Source organism: Chinchilla lanigera, unplaced genomic scaffold (assembly GCF_000276665.1).
Source record: "Chinchilla lanigera isolate Chin_1 unplaced genomic scaffold, ChiLan1.0 scaffold00063, whole genome shotgun sequence".
Taxonomy (NCBI): Eukaryota; Metazoa; Chordata; class Mammalia; order Rodentia; family Chinchillidae; genus Chinchilla; species Chinchilla lanigera.
The window spans coordinates 10,124,194-10,143,290 of record NW_004955464.1 but is presented as its reverse complement, the minus strand read 5'-3'; the positions used below and the strand labels follow the sequence as shown (position 1 = coordinate 10,143,290).

At 41.5% G+C, this 19,097-nt stretch overlaps 1 protein-coding gene across 3 annotated transcripts in view; it reads right to left on the bottom strand.

The window, feature by feature from the left end:
• Agbl4 (ATP/GTP binding protein-like 4) overlaps positions 1–19,097 on the bottom strand; it is a 1,347,784-nt gene that overhangs the window by 51,894 nt on the left and 1,276,793 nt on the right. For all 3 annotated transcript variants that reach the window (XM_013521735.1, XM_005398626.2, XM_005398625.1), the window contains exon 10: positions 358–510. In XM_013521735.1, the coding sequence (XP_013377189.1) occupies positions 358–510 (153 nt within the window). The remainder of the gene's footprint in view (positions 1–357; positions 511–19,097) is intronic.

Here is a 19,097-nt window from a genome sequence, read left to right as displayed (position 1 = left end):
AGAAAAAACAAAAAAAAAAAAAAAAAAAAAAAAGAACTGGGATACATGGAAACAGACATTGGGTTGGGGGCTGGCCCAAGAGTGGTGCTTGTGAGCTTCATGCTGGAATCAGACCCATTAAACAAATGCCAGCCATCGGACAGATCAAAGGCTACCCATTTCGAGCCTCCCTCCCTGACTGGTGACTTGAGGGTATCGCCATAACTGGTTTACCTCTATCTTCATCACCCACTCAAGACCTAGCCCGGAGTAGGTGTCTTGTCAAGCTCAAACCGAACTGAACTGAACCAGAAGAAAGCAAGAGGCACACAGTGTTGGGGTGGGGGGTTAGGGCTGCTATGAGAGAAGTTGACTTACGTAGGAGAAGTCCTCAGCATTCTGGCAGAGGAGCTTGGGGAAAATGGCCTGCCTTTGGAACCGTTCCTCATCCTCAAAGATATTGCCATACATGAAGCCATTCATCATGGTGGAGTGGGCGTGGATGTCAATGTAGAACTCCAGGCTTGTTTTCTGTTAAGGGAAAGGGTAATAAATGAGAAGTCTGGGGCCACAGAACTCACCCTAAAGGGACCAGACCATATACACGATACCCTCTTAAACTGGCTCTTTGTGTCAGCAGATTTGGCAGCTATTTGTAATCTGATTGGAGGGGTTGAGATAGTGAGGATCCATGTCCTCAGCTCTGAGAGCACTAGCATTTGCGTTACTCTTTAGAGGCTCACTGAAGATATGAGGTCTCTGTCAGGTTAATTGATGCTGTTACTTACTCAGAACAGTTAATGTACCCATGATTAGACAGTAGTGGAATTTATTCCTCTGATTAGTGAGAAATACCTTTCAGGTAACATAATTCTCTTTATTTGCGGCATGTGTACAGTTGGGCTATAACTCACCATTTCTAGTCAGGGGACCTGGTGTAAATCGTGATCCCACTTTGAGCCTCAGATTCCTTACTTGAAAAATTGTATTTTTATTCCAACTTCAGAGAGTTATCATGTGAATTAAAAACAGTAATAATACTTACCACCATTTCCTGTATTTCTAATGCATACTAGGCACTGTTCTGGGAGTTGTGTTTTAGGCAATTTTAGTTAATTCTTTTATTTAACCTTGTTTTATGATGCTACACCTACTCCCCAATAATATATAGCTTATTCATAATATATAGCTTATTCATGGGGAGCCTTTGTCACCTATAAATGAGGTTGACTACTTTTTCTGCTCTCTGCTTGCACATATTGAAGTCATTTACTAGTTTGATGAGCTATTATTTGTTAACTTTCCCTGAAGGTCAGAGAATCAGCTGTAAAGAGCCCAGTGCTATAAGTTAAGCATGCTCAGTCACTGGATGACTGAACAAATGACCTAAGACATTACTCCAGACATTACTCCAGATAACGAAATGGACTGGCAGCAATTGGGGGACTTTGAGGGATTTCATCTAGAATATCCCTCACACAACTTTCTCTTTCTACTCACCAGGCCAGTATTTCTCTATTAATTTTTTCTGAGAGTAACAGAGGAGCTAGACATGGAAGGGACTTGCCTATACTCATGGAATAATTGGGACTGACACCCAGGCTTGCTGACCCTTGGGACAATTAACTGGTCTGCTTCAGTGGCCAGCACTAGCAAGAGCTGGGGCAAACCTAGCTGCGTCCCATCTCCTTTCTGGTACACAGTCCTGGGAAAGAAGAACAGCCCACATTGAGAAGGATTTTCCCTCTTTGGGACACTTCCAAATGAAGTTAAACTCAAATGAAAACCACGTTGCTTCTAGAATGTGGACTTGATGACTGTCATTTCATTTGCCTCAGAGTTGAAGTAAAAAATTATGTCTTGCCGAGCTCCCAGTTCTCTGGATAGCATAAGCGGTCTTTTGAGAGATACAAGATGCACTGCTCTGTGTGATATTAAACTCATCATTTTCAGCTTTGGAGGTGGAATACACAATGATTCAACAGGAGCCCTATAAAAGTCATCTTTGCAATTTTATTTTCTTCAATTGTCTGTCTTTTCCTCTGAGCTTTTGATGAGCTGCACAGGAAAGGAGGAGGTAGAGAGATGACTTAGACGATGTGTGAGGAAAACAGCAATTTGTATCTCTGGATGTCAGGAGTAAGAGAGAGTATTAGAGATCAATTTCTCTGACCCTGCTCAGATCAGCACTGAATGGGGGGGTTTCTTGCTTAGGGCTGCCCAGTAAACTGTCGAAGGAACAAAAATTAGAACCAGGTTCTTCTGATGGCCACTTGGGCATGGTATTCATTGTCCCCTATACTTGCGAGCAAATGTGAGTTCATTTTCAGTAACCAGAAGGTGAACTATAATTGATTGATTTGTACTTTTCAAAAGTAGAAAGCTATGAAACAATTTATAGCAAAAAAAAAATTCTTTCCATTTATCCTCCAGTCACCCTATTTTGCTATACAGAGGTAACCAATGTTATCAGGTTGGCGCTATCTGTTAGCATACTGTTAGTGTGTATGTATGTACAAGTGAATATTGCCACCACTCCTAGCACTCTAAATGCACATTCAGATTACTTTTTTTTCTGAATAGAACTTGGAGGTGATTCTCAGTAAACAGTTACTTCATTCTTTTTAAACTACTGTTAAAGTTTATATCTAGACACCTCACAAAAACCTTACACTGGACTGGATTATGGGGTGCAACAGCGTCTTGCTATTAGGAGGTGGCCCCTGGTTATAGGCAGGTCACTGGGATCATAACCTGGAAGCACGTACTGTATCTACCTTTCCAATTGCTACCATTTTTCTCTACTTCTTGGCCACCATAATGTGGGTGGCTTTTCTCTGCCCAGGTCTTTCACCACACTGTTGCTATTTACCCCACCAAGTGTGGGCAGAAACACGAAAACTGTGAGCCAAAATAAGCTTCTACTAGTACAAAAGTAGTGGTTTACTTCTTTAGTACATTTTCCTATGCAGAAAGTTTTAATTGCAAATTTTATATGATCACTCTCTAGCTGCCAGGACATAACAACCAATACCGCTAACTATAAAGAGGACAGGTTTATTTTGATTCACAGTTACAGTCCCTGGTCAGGTGGCTCCAAGGCAGAAGCAGCTCAGTGGAAGAGCCTGCCCAGAGGAAAGGTGCTCACTACAAGGTGGCCCAGAAATCAGAAAAAGTGGGAAAGAGCCAGGGAGGGAGATGGGGCCACCCAGGCCACACCCTCAGTGACCCTCTCTTCCAACTGGGTCCCATTTCCTAGCAGAACATCCAATTGTGGACTCAAAAGTGAGTTAATCCACTAATGAGTGTATGGCCCCATGACCCAATCACCTTCCAAAGGCTCAACATCTGAACACCTGAGGCTCTTGGTGGACAATCTAGATCTAAACCATTATGGTCTGATTTATCAATATTTTCCTTTGTGGTTTCTGGGTTGAATTCTTTATTTTTTTTTTATTGTGTCTTTTAAATGTTTTGTTTTATTTCCATTTATACAGATGTAGAGTATGAGGTAAGGCCTAAATTTTGTTGTCCCAATACCATTTATTGAATTGTGCATCTTTCCTCTACTGACTTGAAAAGCCATTTTTACTATACACGTTTTTCTGTAGTGGGGTTTACCTTTGGACTTCCTGTTTTGTTCTAGTCATTTGTCTATTCATATGTCAATTCACACAGTTCTAATTATTTTCTTTTTATACCTTGTTTTAATATTTGGAGAACTAGCATGATCTTATTATGCTGTTTCTTCTGAACTTTCATGAATTTTTTGCATATTTTTCTATATTATCTTTATGATTAGCTTATTTAGTTCTCTTCACCCTCAAATATCCTGTCAATATTTGTAATACCATATTAAATTCAGAAACACCTAGGAAGAATTCAATGACTTTGATCCTTTCCATCCAAGGATGTTCTGACTTTCCATTCCTTCAAGTTTTCTTTTCAGTATAGCAGGAAGATTTTTAAGATTTTTTTATAAACACCCTGAACTTCTTTTTTATGTCCAGGAAGTTTATATTTTCAGTTGCTGTTATAAATATGATGCTTTCTTCCATTACAATCTTCTCACTGGTGTTTCTCTGTAAAAGTAAAGGCTTTGTTTTCAACAAATGAAGTTGGTTCTCAAACACTTTACTAACTCTATTATTATTGCTTATAATTTTGAATTTGATTTCCTTGTATTTCATTTGTTTATTTACTCAGAAAATACTGAATGGTTAGTATGTGTTAGATAGTGTTCTGGGCATCGGGAATATGTGCCAAAGAATATTCTGGACACTAGAGACAGCAGTGAGCATAGTAAAATGCTCTTAATCTCAAACAGTTTACCTTCTATGGTGAGAAAAGGAAAATCAATCAATTAATGAATATATAAGATGGTAGGAGATATTGATGCCAATGAGAACCCAAAGCAGACTAAAGAAGCAGGAAATAATAGAAGTTCTAGAAAACAGAGACTTGAATGAACCAGGAGAGTTGGCAATGAGGATATAAGGTAAAAGTTTCTTTCAGGGTCTTTATTAGAAGAAATAAATGCAAAGGCCAATTGTAGTTTGGCATGCTTGAGGAACACCATGGAAAGAAGGGAAGATGATTGAGAAAAGGGGTGAATAAAGGCTCAGCATTTCCCATATAATTTTATCATGTGTATATTAATTTTATCCTTTTTCAGCTTCTAATTTCTCTTTCTTATCTAACTGCACAGTCTAGTAACTCTAAAACAATATAAAGGACCAGTTGGTTTGTAAGATTCCTTTTCACCCTGAGATTTTAGAGGCTGGAAATAAAGTAAAACATGTTTATTAAATTAAACTCAATGGGATCTGAGTTTGAGGTGTAAATCGTTTTTCTTTTTATTACACATATTCTGTACTTTGCTAGGAATGCAAAAAGACATACAAATACACACTTGTTACATTTTGTGCCTAAGTGGATTTTATGGACATGGGTTCAACTGATTTGAATGAAATATGAAAGGCAGAAATGGGGTTTCTAGCTCTTATCCTAATGTTAATATAATTTGTGACCACATATCAATAACAACTCTTTATGCTTCAGTTTTCTCATCTGTAAAAAATGTAAATGGATGAGATAGGGGAGACTTCAATTTTACAAATCTCTCATTCTCTACATAGCTTCTTGCTTGAGGCTTGATATCAGTATTTGTTACAATCCAGTCCAAGTTGGCTGATAAGTGTGAGTGCCTATGAATTCCTTCACGACAAGGCCAGGTCAGATCTAAGGCCTTGTAATCTCTTGCTTGGTCTATTGTTATGATAGCTTCTGAATTGATCTCCTTGAAGTTTCAGAGTGATCTTTTTGGAAATAATCTATGTCACTTACCTAGTTAAAACTGGTTTACAGCTGTCTGTTATTCACAGGATAGAGTTCAAGTTCTTTTATACGTGTTAGAAGCTCCTGCATGATCTGTTCTCTGTTCGAGACCCAGCTCTTGCTATTTCTGGTCTGGTATTCTACAGTCTAGCCATGTCAAGCTACCTAGAGTAACTCGACCACAACTTTATGACTTTTGCCTCCACACTGTCTTGTCCATCTGGAAAAATACTTTCTCTAGTTCTTTATCTGGTTAACTCTTATCTGGATCTAAAATTTAAAAAAGAAACTGGATAGGTGCTTGCCAGTCCCATTCCCTTCTTCTGAGTCATGGAATACACCTCCTAGTCTTCTTGCTATTTGGTTGGGATAAAATGGTGTCTTAATTACTTCCTTTGTCTGCCAGGACACAATACCTGACATCCACAAATTTAAGGAGGAAAAGTTTATTTTGGCTCACAGTTTGTGGAGGTTTCAGTCCATAATGGGCTAGTTCCAACGAAGGGCAGTATAGCAAAAGGGCATGGCAGGGAAGGGTTGTTAATGCGTGGCAGACAGGAAGCAAAGAGAGAGTGAAGGGAGGACTAGGAAAGAGATGAACGTTTCAGGCCACACCCCCATGGACCTATCAGGTGCAATCAAATCTCACCTCCTAACAGACAGTCAGCTATGAAGCGAGCAATGGGCTAATCCACTGAAGATTGTTCTGCCCTACGATCCACTCACTGCCCAAATCCACATCTCTGAACATATGAGGCTTTGGGGGGACATCCAGATATAAACCATAAAAAATAAGATGTAAATAGGGGTGATAACTGCCATGCTAGGTCTTAGCTATGAGATTCATACGCAATGAACCATGTCCTCCCTTTCCCATTTTTTTTTTTTTTTTTTTTTTTTTTTTTTTGGTTTTTCTCTGGTACCGGGAACCGAACTCACGACCTTGCGCTTGCCAGGCAGGCGCTTTTGCCGCTGAGCTAAATCCCCAGCCCCCCTTTCCCATTTGAGTGAAAATTACTTGTAATAATTATAGCATCATATGAAGGAAGACCCCCAGGACCCTTAATCAACACGTAGGGCAGTGCTGGTAAACCTATGGGATGTGTGCCCAGTGGGCTGTTCGTTACCACTGAAGACTCTAAAACCTGCCATCACTGAATTAGAGGAAAATAGCCAAGAGTGTCCCAGACCTGCCTCAGACTGATGTGAAAGAGAAATGAGCCTTCAGAATATTAAGTCACTGAGATCTGATGATGATTCGTTTTAGCAGCTACTATTATTCTTCTTGTTTAGTACAAAAACCTCAATTCAAAAGGCATTATTTTTATCCCTCTGTCTGGATGGTCAGCCTCCTCGACGTGGTGTTCTAATTCTGTATTTATTGCCATGCTCTATTAGAATGTGAGCTCTTTGAGGGCAGGGATCATATTTTGCTGATTTTTAAAAATCCACAGGACTGTAACAAAGCCTGGAAAGTTGTCATGAATGATTTGATGAAGAAATGAATGAGAAATTCACCGTGAAAGGAGGAGTGAATTAATGCATGAACAAATGTATGTTCAGCTCTTTCCAGCAGTGAAATGAAGTACTTTTCTGTGACCATTCTGGAACACAAGGATGTTGAAAATGCAAGGCCCTTAATTATAACTTCGGAATGAGAATAGAAGGGAGGGGGCCATCTCCGTTCTTTCCTTCCAAACTTAAGAACCTTAATTAAAACCAAGTGATGAAGGGCTGTCCCCTTGCCAGCAGCCAACAGCTCATCCTGCAATCAGGGGCCTAAAGAGTAAATTAAAATCAGTGCCAATAAAATTAAAACTACCTTGGGGCATATTTGCAACATAATTTAGTGAGGAGTTTCTTCCTCCTAGACACCAGGGAGGAAATGGGTTTTCTTTCTACATTCTGAGCTGCTTTCCTGCTTCATCTCATTCCACACAGGGCAAAACCTGAGCTCGGCGCTCTGATATGGTACCGAAACCTTTGCACCGGGGCGGTACTCCAGACCTCATCACTATTAATCCAGGGAAGCAAGGGCCATCCAGGGAGATCCAATTCAGGAAACGCAGGGGATTTAATCAGGTTTCAAGATGAGAACAAACTGAACTTGGGAAAGGATCATGGCAAGTTCAGAACAGTGAGCTTCGTTATTGTTTCTGTTTTGCAGAGGGGAGAATGAACAGAGAGCTTAGCAACTTGTTCAGCTTTAGACAGTACAAGTGGCAGAGTGGGGACTGACACTCAGGCTCCTGATTGCAAGGCTCCATTCCCTGCCTGCCACTGTGCTCTCAAGAGCCTGCAGTCCAGCCTGGTAAACCCCTGGTCACAATCGGGCAAGTCTAGGCGGATTCCTTCACCACTGGGCTGTGGGATGGCGTGGTCTGGGGACCGCTGGCCTTGGCCTCACACTGCGGTGATTCTGCCGGACAGAACTAGAAGTGCTGAGAACTTCCACATGACTCCCTCACAGGAAAATGTTTCTCCGATGGGGCTTGAACGGACAAGTTCCAAATCTATTCTTTTCGTTATCAAATAAAATATCTCCCTGTCTGTTTTTTTTTTTTTTTTTTTTTCTTTTAAAGAAGCAAAAGCTATCTCTGGAAGTTAGAGAAAACAAAAAAATCTTTCTTTAATACCAATAGAAAAAAATCAAATGAACAGAATGACTTAAAGGTTTTTTATTACACATTGTAAGGATCTCTGGAGTACTGTAGTTAGGCCTTCCTTCCTTGGGCATGTTTTGAATTTTCCTGGTCAGAAATTCCTGGCACAAAAAGGAATATGATAAACCAAGGGGGAAAAGAGCAGTCACCACATGAGAAACCCAGGAGGATGTGGGCATGGCAGTTCACACTTATCATTCCGGCACTCTGGGAGGCTGGGGCAGGAGGAGCACAAGTTTGAACTCAGCCTGGGAAACTGAAAAACTTAGTGAGATCTCAACTCAAAAAAAATTTTTTTTAAATGTGGCTGAGATTGTAGCTCAGTCCAAAGGCCCTGGCTTAATTCCTAGTGTTGGAAAAAAACAAAAGAAGGAAAGAAGGAAAGAAGCAAGCAAGCAAACAAGTAAGGAAAGAAGGCAGGAAGGAAGGAAGGCAGGCAAGCCCAGGGAGCTTGCCCAGGGAACCAAGGGGTGGGCCTTGGCCACTTCCCAGCTCGCTTCTCTCCATGTCATGTGCCAGCCTTACAGAGCCGCTGTTGCTTCTCAAGCTCGCTCTTGTCGCTCCCACACTCTTCTGCTCTGTGCTTTTGTGCTTGCCATCCCTTCAGGTGGGAATGCTTATTCTCTCTTCCTTTCCACTCTGGCAACAGCTTGTTCAACTTGCACTGCCCAAACCAAACAACCCCAAACAGAGAAGCCTTCCTTAATGTTTCCAGCAGTGGCAGCTCCATTTTTTTGACTTCCACAGATTTTTTAGATTAAAGTTTGTTAAAATATACATTTTTATTAAGTAAATACTTACTTTAAACCTATTGTGTGCCAAGTCCTAATAGTGTTATAGACAGCTAAGTTAGATAGAAATATTACAGACCCTCAGACAGGGGTAGGCCCTCGAAGGAGCCAGTGTAGAAGATGAGATACCTTGCATCTGGGGGAGACAGGCACCTCCGCTGAAGGCCAGACCTCAAGACAAAAGATAAAATGAATGCACCCACATACTTCGGAAGGATAAACATCAGCGATGGATATTCTAAATAGGTATCCATCACCTTGAGGAAGCCAGAAAGAGCCACTAACCCAACCCCCTACAGGAAGAGCCCCTGTTCTGTATTCATGCCTACTTGCTATGTGACTCACTTCCCCATTTGATCCCAATTTACTCAGTCTTACCTGAGTAATTATGGTCATAACCTTATTGATTCACCACAGTTTTGTCCCACCTCATGCCCACATTGCAATTTCCCATTTTCCCCCGCCTCGGACCCATCTCACCTCATGGTTTTGCTTATAAAAATCCCTAGAAGGATAGGGTCCTTGGCAACCCACTCAGGACCCCTTTTGTCTCTCTCAGACAGAAGCTTTCTTTCCTCCGTAAATATATTGAGCTCTTAACCTCCGTTATTCCTAAAATTCATTCTTCAGTCTTAGAGAACACTAACTCATACTGGACATCTGGTAGGTTGGGAGTTTCTTTCTCCTATATCGATAGGTTCCAGGGGTGAACAAGACAGATGAAGTTCCCACCTTTAAGAAGCTGATATCCAAGTCAGGATGGCTGACAATAGACAGCAACCATGTCCTTACCTTAGCTACTCAGGTAAGGACAGATCGTGATACATGCCAGGAAGGCACTAAGAAGAGCCTCAGGACGGCAATAACAGGGTAGATGAGGGAAGATTCAACTTCAGGCAGTGTCATCACATGGAAGGCTTCTCACTTTTGAGTAAAGCCTCAAAAGATTATTAGACTCAGCCATTTTTTAAAAAGTTAGCATGCTGGCAGTAGTGCTGCACATCTGTAGTCCCAGCTACTAAAATGAAATAAAACAAAAAATTTAGTGTAACCCAAAAAGGGCTGGCAAGAGAATTCTGGGCAAATAAATGCTCTACAGCAAGGACAAGTGCGACATTTCCTAAGGCCAGAGGGAAGGCCCGTGGCTGGACTGCGATGTACTCTGGAAATTAGCCCCGGAGGTTTGCAGGGTCTGACGGAGGCAGGCCCTTGCTGGCCAAGGCCAGAGTTTGGAGCTTCTCCTCTGCAGAGTAGAAAGCCATTTTAGTAGGGAGACTTTGGCAAAATGCCTTGTCCATCATGTAGATAATGGGTTTTAGTGGGGCATAAATGGAGGCACTTGATACAGTTTCCTGATGAGAACACAGTAGCTTGAGTGAGAGTAGTGGCAGCTGAGATGAGGAGGGCATATTTGGTAACAATTTTGGTCTCCTCTGTGGACCTCCACATGAGTTGCATCTAGGAAGAATGAAAAATGAAACAAGAAACTGAGTAGCTAATTGTGTCTTGTACAGGACGGGAAACATGGGGGTAGAGTCCCACGGGGCAGGGAGTAGTAAGGAAACTGAGAGTTCTGATATGGATTTCTGAAGTTTGAAATGATCATTGGATGAAATGACCACATTGAAAGTGTCACGTAGACAGTTAATTCATGCAAGTACATCTCTGACGGGAGGGCATCACCAGCATACAGTTGTTATTTCACATCACTGAGAGAGCGTCTGGGCCAAAGAGAGGTCCCTGGACTGAGCCCCGAGTCCTCTAAAATTGAGAATTTGGGTAGAGGAAGAATAAGATACTGTGGAATTGCCAGGGCGGTAGGAAGAAGAGTGTAGTTCTCATGAAAACCAAGAACAGCAACAACAAAAACAAGTTTTAAGAAGGAAGAGGTGGTGTGTAAACTCCTGGAGGACTAGCACGGTGTGTGGTTCACTCCTGCATCCATTGGGTATACAACGGGACTCTATCATTTAGAGTGACTAAATTAATACAGTAATGTATGCTGGACAAAGAGAAAGGAGCAACAAAGCATACGGCAGTGGGAAGTCTCAAGGCCTAGATTCTATCCGGAGGAATTTTCAAGGGAATAATAATGTTACAGCTCTTAATATGTGCCAAGGATTCAGGAATCTTCTCAGAAACTTATCATATAGAAACATCACTTCGATAAGGAAATTCAAGAATAGAGAGGTTAAGTAACTTGCAAGGGAATCCCCCAAACACGCAGTGATAACTGGCGGAGCCCTAGCAGTCTGGCTCAACAACCCGAGCACTGAACTATGACACAGTAGAAACTGATGACACAGAGTACCTTCGGGTATGATCCTGTAATTGTTCTTACGGCAGTCTTTGAGAGTCCTGTTTTTATATGAGGAAACCAAGGCAAGGAGCTTTCAAGTGCTACAACTTAGATTCAAACCCAAGTCTTGGTGATGTAGGGCTAAACTCTTTATTTCAAGCTACTCAGAAGGGCAAGGCACCTGCATCTGTGGCTCCTTTAGGCTCAGCATAATCAACTTTAGGACAAAGAAATCTTGTGAAGGTAATGCCTAGGTGTGGGGAAAATGGAATACGCACAGCCAGGTACAGAGTAAAATCATATTTTTTCTATCTCTGATACATTTCTCACAATCTACCTCTTCTTAGAGGCAAAAAGTCAAGCCTGCATGGACACAGGATTTCTGCATCTCTTTCTAAGGATCCGGCAGGAGCCAGGTCTAGTCTCTTGCTTCTGTCTCACTCCTCTAGCTCTAGGCCAAGAAAAAAAGGAGAAAGGTGAAAGCTCAGCACAGGAGGGTGCCCTAGTTTCATCAGCCATTGATTCATAATTTTTGACCCTCCATGTCACAAGAACTTCTGACCTCTTCTTCTTGCTCTTTTTATCAGGGACTGGTGATCCTAATAATGGCCATAGCAATGATTATGATCAAAGAAGAGTAGCAGTCTTGTGAGTAGAGTAATTTTAGCTTCTGTTCCACTTGGCTTCCATGTCAATTTAGCTGTGAGTGACCTTTACGACCTATAGAAGTCATTTTCTTTCTCTGAGCCTCAGTATTCTCACCTGGAAATTAAAAATAATATTCCCAAGCACACAGAATTATTATGACGTTAAATGAGGAAACGGACAAAATGTCATTTCCTTTCAATTACATGGTGATATTATGCGCAGGTACTATGTTTGTTCCTGGAGATATGGACCTCCTGGAGCTCAAAACCCAAAGGAGAGGATGGACATTTCACAAGTAACTGCATGTGCAATGGGGAACTTGAAAGAGGTGCAGAAGCTATAGTAGCGTAGAGGTGAGAAGAGCTTGGGGAGCCAGTTTAAATAAGTGCACATTTCTTGTTCAGTAGAAAATCTATCAACAATAACCACCATATTTATGTAGAGTGGTTATTTATAAGCCATTCTCACACCCATTAGCTCATCTGACTCTCTCAGAATTTACTGATATAAAGAGGATCACAAGTTTAGTTTCTCAGAAGAAGCCAAGAGACTCACTTTTTAATATCTCATAGCTAGTTTGGGATTACAGTGGGATTCTAACTGATATTTCACTACCTCCAAAGCTTCTGCTTAATCTCTGCCCTTAGGATCGCCTTGCACACCTGCTCCTGCACCAACAGAGGGCATAGGTACAGGTGAGAAAGCCAGAGCCTTTCTTGAGAAGCTCACTTCTGAGCAGGAATATAGGATCAAGGAGTTCTCAACTAAAAATAGGACTGAGATACAACATGTAAGCCCATGAGACATTTTAATTCAATAATTAAAAGTTAATGTTGCTTTATTATAAATCAGTGGCTGGTGAAACTAGGACACCCCAGGCACATATTAGGAACTCAATGAGGAGTTGTGACTTGAGCAGGAAAACCTACTGCGGAAGGCTGTCAGCCGATCCAGAGAGGAAAAGTAGTATGTCTAACCACCGAGCAGGGGATACGATAGGTCCTCTGTAAATGTTACCACCTTTATCCCCAGGAAACTTATCCTGGCTGTCTTACCAACCTGCTCTGTGAGCCTGGAAATGTCCTTCTCCCTCTTTGGACTTCAATCTTCCCACTCAGAGAATGGCTTTGTTGACTTTTCAGGGTCTTTTCACCATGACACACATCCTGAAAGCCTTATAGTCTTCAAATACTTCATCTTCTTGTTTTGCACGTTCCCCATCTCTGCCCTCAGACCTTTAACTGGGCATAGCAGTGTTCTTCACCTTATCTCCTGTAAAGTGCAAGTGCAGTGCCCTTTTCTTGGCCTGGTCCTACGGGTCAAGCCTTCAGCAAGACAATGCTAATGCAGTCTTTCATCTGGCAGAGTACATATTATCTCCTTTTAAGGAAATGTTCTGGGGCGCTAAAATTACACAGTTTATCCTGGAGAGAAATAAGATGGCTCCTATTTGCTTCATTCAGCAGGAGGAGAGAGGAAGAGGAAAAGGATGTTACCCTATTCAACTCATCTTCTCTCCCCTCATTCCTTCTCTCCTCTTGTTCTCTTTTCCCAGCCCTCTTACTCTTTTCAGAGTTAAGTGAGGAAGACAGATGAGGAAGGAAATAAGTGTACTGATGCCTTTGAGAGGCTGTGAGAGATGTCTGGGAGAATGGGCAGAAGAGTGGCTGATGGAACCATCAGTCTCTTGAAGATAGAGGAAGCGACTGTGAGCAACATCCTGGCAGATACCCAGGTGTTCACCAGGTCGGTCACAGAACAGAAGCGTCTGGTGGACAGGAAGTCTAGGAAGAGGGCACTTGTGAGCCCAAACCTCATAATCCAAACCACTCAGTCTGTTAAGGGAACTCCAAGGAACACAGCACGAATGAAGGGCCTAAGGGGCAGTGAGGTGAGAAAAGGGGCTGGAGAGGCTTCCGTAGGCCCATTCATGGAAGGCCTTGAAAGTCACTAAGGAAATATAACCATTCCTAAAAACAGAGCCAACGAAGTGTTTTATAGAATTACATGATTCCATTTAGATTTTAGAAAGCTGGCCCTACAGGCTGTGACAAGGAAGACCTGGACATTATAAGACTCAAAGGAATATAGATCAGTTAGCACATTTTTGTTATAATCCAAATAAAAATGAATTAAGAAGTGATAAGTCAGGTGTGGTGGTATATGCGTATAATTCCAGCACTCTGGGAGGCTGAGGCAGGAGGATCACAAGTTCAAACCCAGTGTTGGAAGTGTAGTGATTTAATGAGAACTTTTTTCAAAATGAAAACAAAAGAAGAAAAAAGTCTGAGGATGTAGCTTAGTGTGAACACCTTGGGTTCAACCCCTAGTATTGAAATGCAAAAAGGAAGGAAGGTCCGGAGGGAGGGAAGGAGGAAGGCAGGATAAGGTTCTCAATTAAAGCGGGGGCAGGAAGGATGTAAAGAGGGCATAAATATGGGACCTCCTAAAAAGTGAGCTTGAGAGCACTCCGCCTGGGACCTGAGTGTAGATGGAGTTCCTGTTTGGGTGGTGAAGTGGATGGTGGTCCATTCACGGAGACTGGGGATATCATCATTTTAAAGGTTTGAACTGGATATTTGCCTCCTAGGTACTTAGCTTATTTAAGGCTCCTCTAACAGAAAAATGTCCAAGGCTGGATAGCTTATAAAGAATAGTAATTTATTTCTCACAGATCTAGAATCTGGACACCAGCCCAAGGCACCCACATCTGGTGAGGGTCTTCTTGTCACATCCTCACATGACAAGAGACAGAAGGGCCATAGAGGGACAGACTCTGTTACTTAGCAGAAAAGTGGGAGAGACTAAACCCTCTCCAGAAAGCCCTAATTCTAGTATAATTAATCCATCTAAGGGCAGAACCCTCATGACCTAAACCAGTGATGGTGAACCTTTTAGAGACAAGGGCCCAAACAACCCCAAAACCCACTTATTTACTACAAAATGCCAGCACTGCAAATAATCCAAACACTGAGGTTTTAGTTAAAAAAAACCCCATACCTTAACATCTTCTCTCTTAAAAACAAACAACATATTTGCTATAGGTTTTAACTACTGATAAACCCACTGGGCTTCATCTCCCAGTCTGCATTGGGGGATTAAGTTTCTAAAGCTTGAATTTTGAAGGACAAATTCAAAGTAAAATAGTGCTTGTCCCCAGGTAGGTGGACTAAAATGCTGTCAGATGTCCCATGGTCTTAGGTCATGCTATTTTGATCTAAAAGAAGTTGATTTTTTCTAAATATGTCTATCTGAATAAAAGGAACATTTTTGCCATATAATCATGTGTTTAATATGAAAATAGAGTTCTTGCTTAATATAGCTAAGCATAAGCATTGAATATTTTTGTTAGGATATGGAATCAGAACAAGAGTTAAAAAGAAAACACCTAAATATGCATACTCAAGTATTTGAGCCCCTACTAGAATGCAAATGGGATGTGGGCTACTAGCTTCACTCCCTCTGAAGAGACTTGGTTTATATAGACTACTTCCTTAGCTAGAAAGCAGCAAGGAGTGAGGAAGCAGGCATGAGAGTTGAGGGAGGGCCAGACAAGGAGGTAACAAGAAGGTAAGATTAACAAACTGGGCCTTCTCTCTTGGGGTGAACGGAAGCCCCACAGTATTGTGGGCTCCTTCATCCACATCTATATGCAATTCCTTAGCAAAATCGGATAGAATGAGGTTGTGCTTCTCTGGCTCTTTGAATTATCTGGAATTTTCTTCCCTACCCTCTTTTCTTTGAAAAATCAAGTATCATCAACAGCCCACAGAACTTGTTCACAGTCGTTATGTTCTTCCCACCACACCTGTTTTACAGATGTGTGCATTGCTCAAGGTTACACTGTTCCTAAGAGGCAGAGTCAAGGGCAATCTTTCCATCCATAGTACAAGTTCTTATCATTGTATCTTTCAGCACTGATTCTCTTGGCCTGGTCTTAGGGGAGCTAAGAGGCTACATGGAAGGTATTTCCTACATATGAATATCAGATCCTTGATGGCACGCCTCCACCTCACACCCTATTTCCTATTATCTGCTGATGGGCAGACGATGCTTCTGTCACACCAAACTGAGAGCTTCCAGGCCACAGTGTGCTCTTCTGTGCCTTCCAAGGCCTTACTGATGCTGCTCCATCAGCCAGGAGTGCCTTGTCCTACCTAGTGTCCTCCGGAGCCCGGCACAAGCACCTGGCGCTCTGTGAGACTTCCAAAGCCATCTAGATGTGGCTACTTATGCTCTTTCACTGACACTGGCAAACCTTCATCCTTATTATACTCATATTATTATTATTTCCTTGTCTCTTTCTCCCATTAAGCCAAACATGCAAGACCCAAAATTGTATTATATTAATCTTTATAAGCTTAATATCTAGGATGATGTCAGGCACACAGCAGGTGCAGAGGAATTTCTTACTGAATGAATGAATGGATGCACTAATGGTGGGGAAGAAAAACTTCTCTGAGCAGAGATGACCTTCATCTTAGATATTCTGTGAGAAATACTGTCGGGGAACAGGGAGACAGAAAGGCATGCATCAAAGGGAAATAATGGATAAACAATTCTTTCCTGTTTTCTCTGGGTTCTTTCTCTTTTTTCCCCTTCTTGCAACTAGAACAAAAATAAAGAGTACATCATAAGCAAAGCTGTATTTTCTGTTTATTGACACCGGGTTAATAACAGTAATGGTGCAAGCAGAAAATGAGGTGTTATGTAAAATCCTGCATTGCAGATTTTGCTGCTGATGTAAAGAACTCAATAAAGTCTAACACTTTAATCATGGAGATAAAAATCGCATGGCAGCTTCCCACAGGCTCCCAGAGCCTGGAGACAAAATATTGTGGGGAAATGAGAGATGAGAGGAGAATATTATCAGGCGTCAGAAAGTTGTTTGGTCCCCCCTCCTTCTCTACAAAATGAAATAAGCTTTTAAATCTACTTCCAAGACACCTTGTATGAATTTCTGTATTCTCTGGAGGACATGCTCAAACTTTGGGGAGAGGATTTGTTCATTCTTTGTAAAAAGTGATTTGTTTAGAAAGAATTCTTGTGTTTTTGGTGATTTGGTGGCATCTAAGAATACAGGGGGAGATCTGTAAAGATGAAACAACTGTATAGATTTAGATGGAGTCAAGGACTTTGGTGATCACAAAATCTTTGTTTCTGTTATGGTCTTGCAATGTGGGACAAAGATCACAAAGGCACTTCTGCCAACTCTGCCAACCCTGCGCAAGTTATCTCCTTGCCTTGGTGTCTCAGCTTCATCATCCTTCAAAGAAGGACTTCTCCTCAGTGATTAGTAAGGGTCTTCCCAGCTCTGACCCTTGGGACTGTGAGGCCACTAGCACAGAGCCCAGGCCAGCAGCTTGGGTCTCAACATTGGCTACTGTGGTTCAGGACTACTGCAGTAATCTCCCAGCTGTCCTCTCTATTTCTACCTCCTCCACTCCCCTCCACCACCCAAATCTATTCTCCACGCTACAGCCAGAGTGATCTGTTCATAACAAGAGGAAATTATACATACACCCTGGGAACTATACACACACTGCTATAAGATAGCATGAGCATGATGCATGCAAAGAGAACAGTTTTAAATTTGATCTGGGCTCAATCAAGCTGTGTGACTTCAGAGTCATGTAATTTCTCTAAGCCTCAATTCCCTTATCAGCAAAAAGAGGGTAACAATAAGACTATTCGTGTTGCAGGGCTGACATGGGTTAAATAATTTAGTGCATGTTTAAATGTCTGCAAGACAGTAGGTATTCAGTAATGTTTTCATACCATAATAATTATTTTAGGAGTAATTAAAAACAAGGGCATACCCTGGGGCTGCACTGTCTAATTCAGGAGTCACTTGTGGCTATTTAAATTTAAATTAATTGAAATTAACTTTAAAAAATGGTTCCTCCTTTATATTACTAACATCAGGAGTACTCAGTAGCCATGCATGGTTGGTAGCTACTGTACTGGACAGTATAAAGGAACACCAGCATCATCACAAAAGTTCTACTGCATGGCAGTATTTTAGGATCTTAGCAGTCATAAACAGCAGATTGAAATTTAAAACTATAGAGAGCTGGGCATGGTGGTGCATGCCTGTAATCCCAGCACTCAGGAGGCTGAGGAAGGAGGATTATTGTGAGTTCGAGACCAGCCTGGGCTACAAAGTGAGCTCAAGGCCAGCCTGAACTGTGTAGAGAGACCCTGTCTCAAAAAGACCAAAAAAAAAAAAAAAAAAAAAAAAAGAAAGAAATTTAAAACTACATTCGTATACAACTACACTTCCCGAACACATACTCAAATACAAAACTACAAACATAAGGTGTGAAAAGTAGTGACAATATGATTCAATACTAAGGAAAAATAACTGGAATTGTGACTGAGTCAATTCATCAAACATAGAGAACATTAGGTGCTGGGCCAACAGTTTACACCGGAAAATATGGCACTTAATCCTCATGACAACTTTCATAGTTATCATCCTCATCTTGTTGATTCTAATATCAAGGCCCAGAGTGGTTGAAGAACTTGATTGAAATCACAAAGCTCCAAACGAACAGAAGAGGATTTATATTCGCTACTCAACAGAGTTTCTTAAGGATGTTTCAGAGACCAGGGCCACATAGGACAAAGTCAGCACAAATTCTACAATCTTCCTTAAAGATGCAGATGTCTGGAACTGCCTTGGGATGATCCGGCAGTCCCAGGTTAGTCACAGAGCCTGTGAGCTCAGTAAAATTGACTCTAATTCTGAGTTGAAAGTGTTGAAACTAGCTTTCTTGACTTACAGAATATGGAGGATGAGATAAATGTGGGACCAGATTGAGTCTTCAGGAAATTCTCGGGAGCCTTGAGGGAAAAGTTAGGGACGGGCATGGAACTGTAAAGAAAGAGCGCTTCCACATTATGTAAAGTAGGTCTTTTCATGGTTGATTTTCTTCTTTTATTTTAAAGGCATGACTCTCAAAACGTCCCTGATATAGAGGGGATTATAGTAGGGGGGGTTGCATGTGAGGACTAGTGTGAAAGGGATGGTTTTAAGGGATGGATAGATGGACAGATGGATAGGCAACCGGACAGATTAAACCTTTAGTTAGAAATACCTAACAGAGGCTTATATTGTAGCTTCTTGGGTGGACTTCTGTTATACTCTGATTCTCCATAAGGCAGGTATTATTTCTGATTTGTCATAAACTCTCTCATCAGATATATAGCATGATATGAAGTCTAGAGACTACCATACTCAATACATGCTCGGGGGAGGCACAAGAGAAGGCAACAGCTAGATAATAATAATCCTTCACATTTGTATGGCACTTTGTAATATATAAAAAAGAATTCACATGCAATATTAGACTTAATCCCTACTCTACTCTTTTGAGG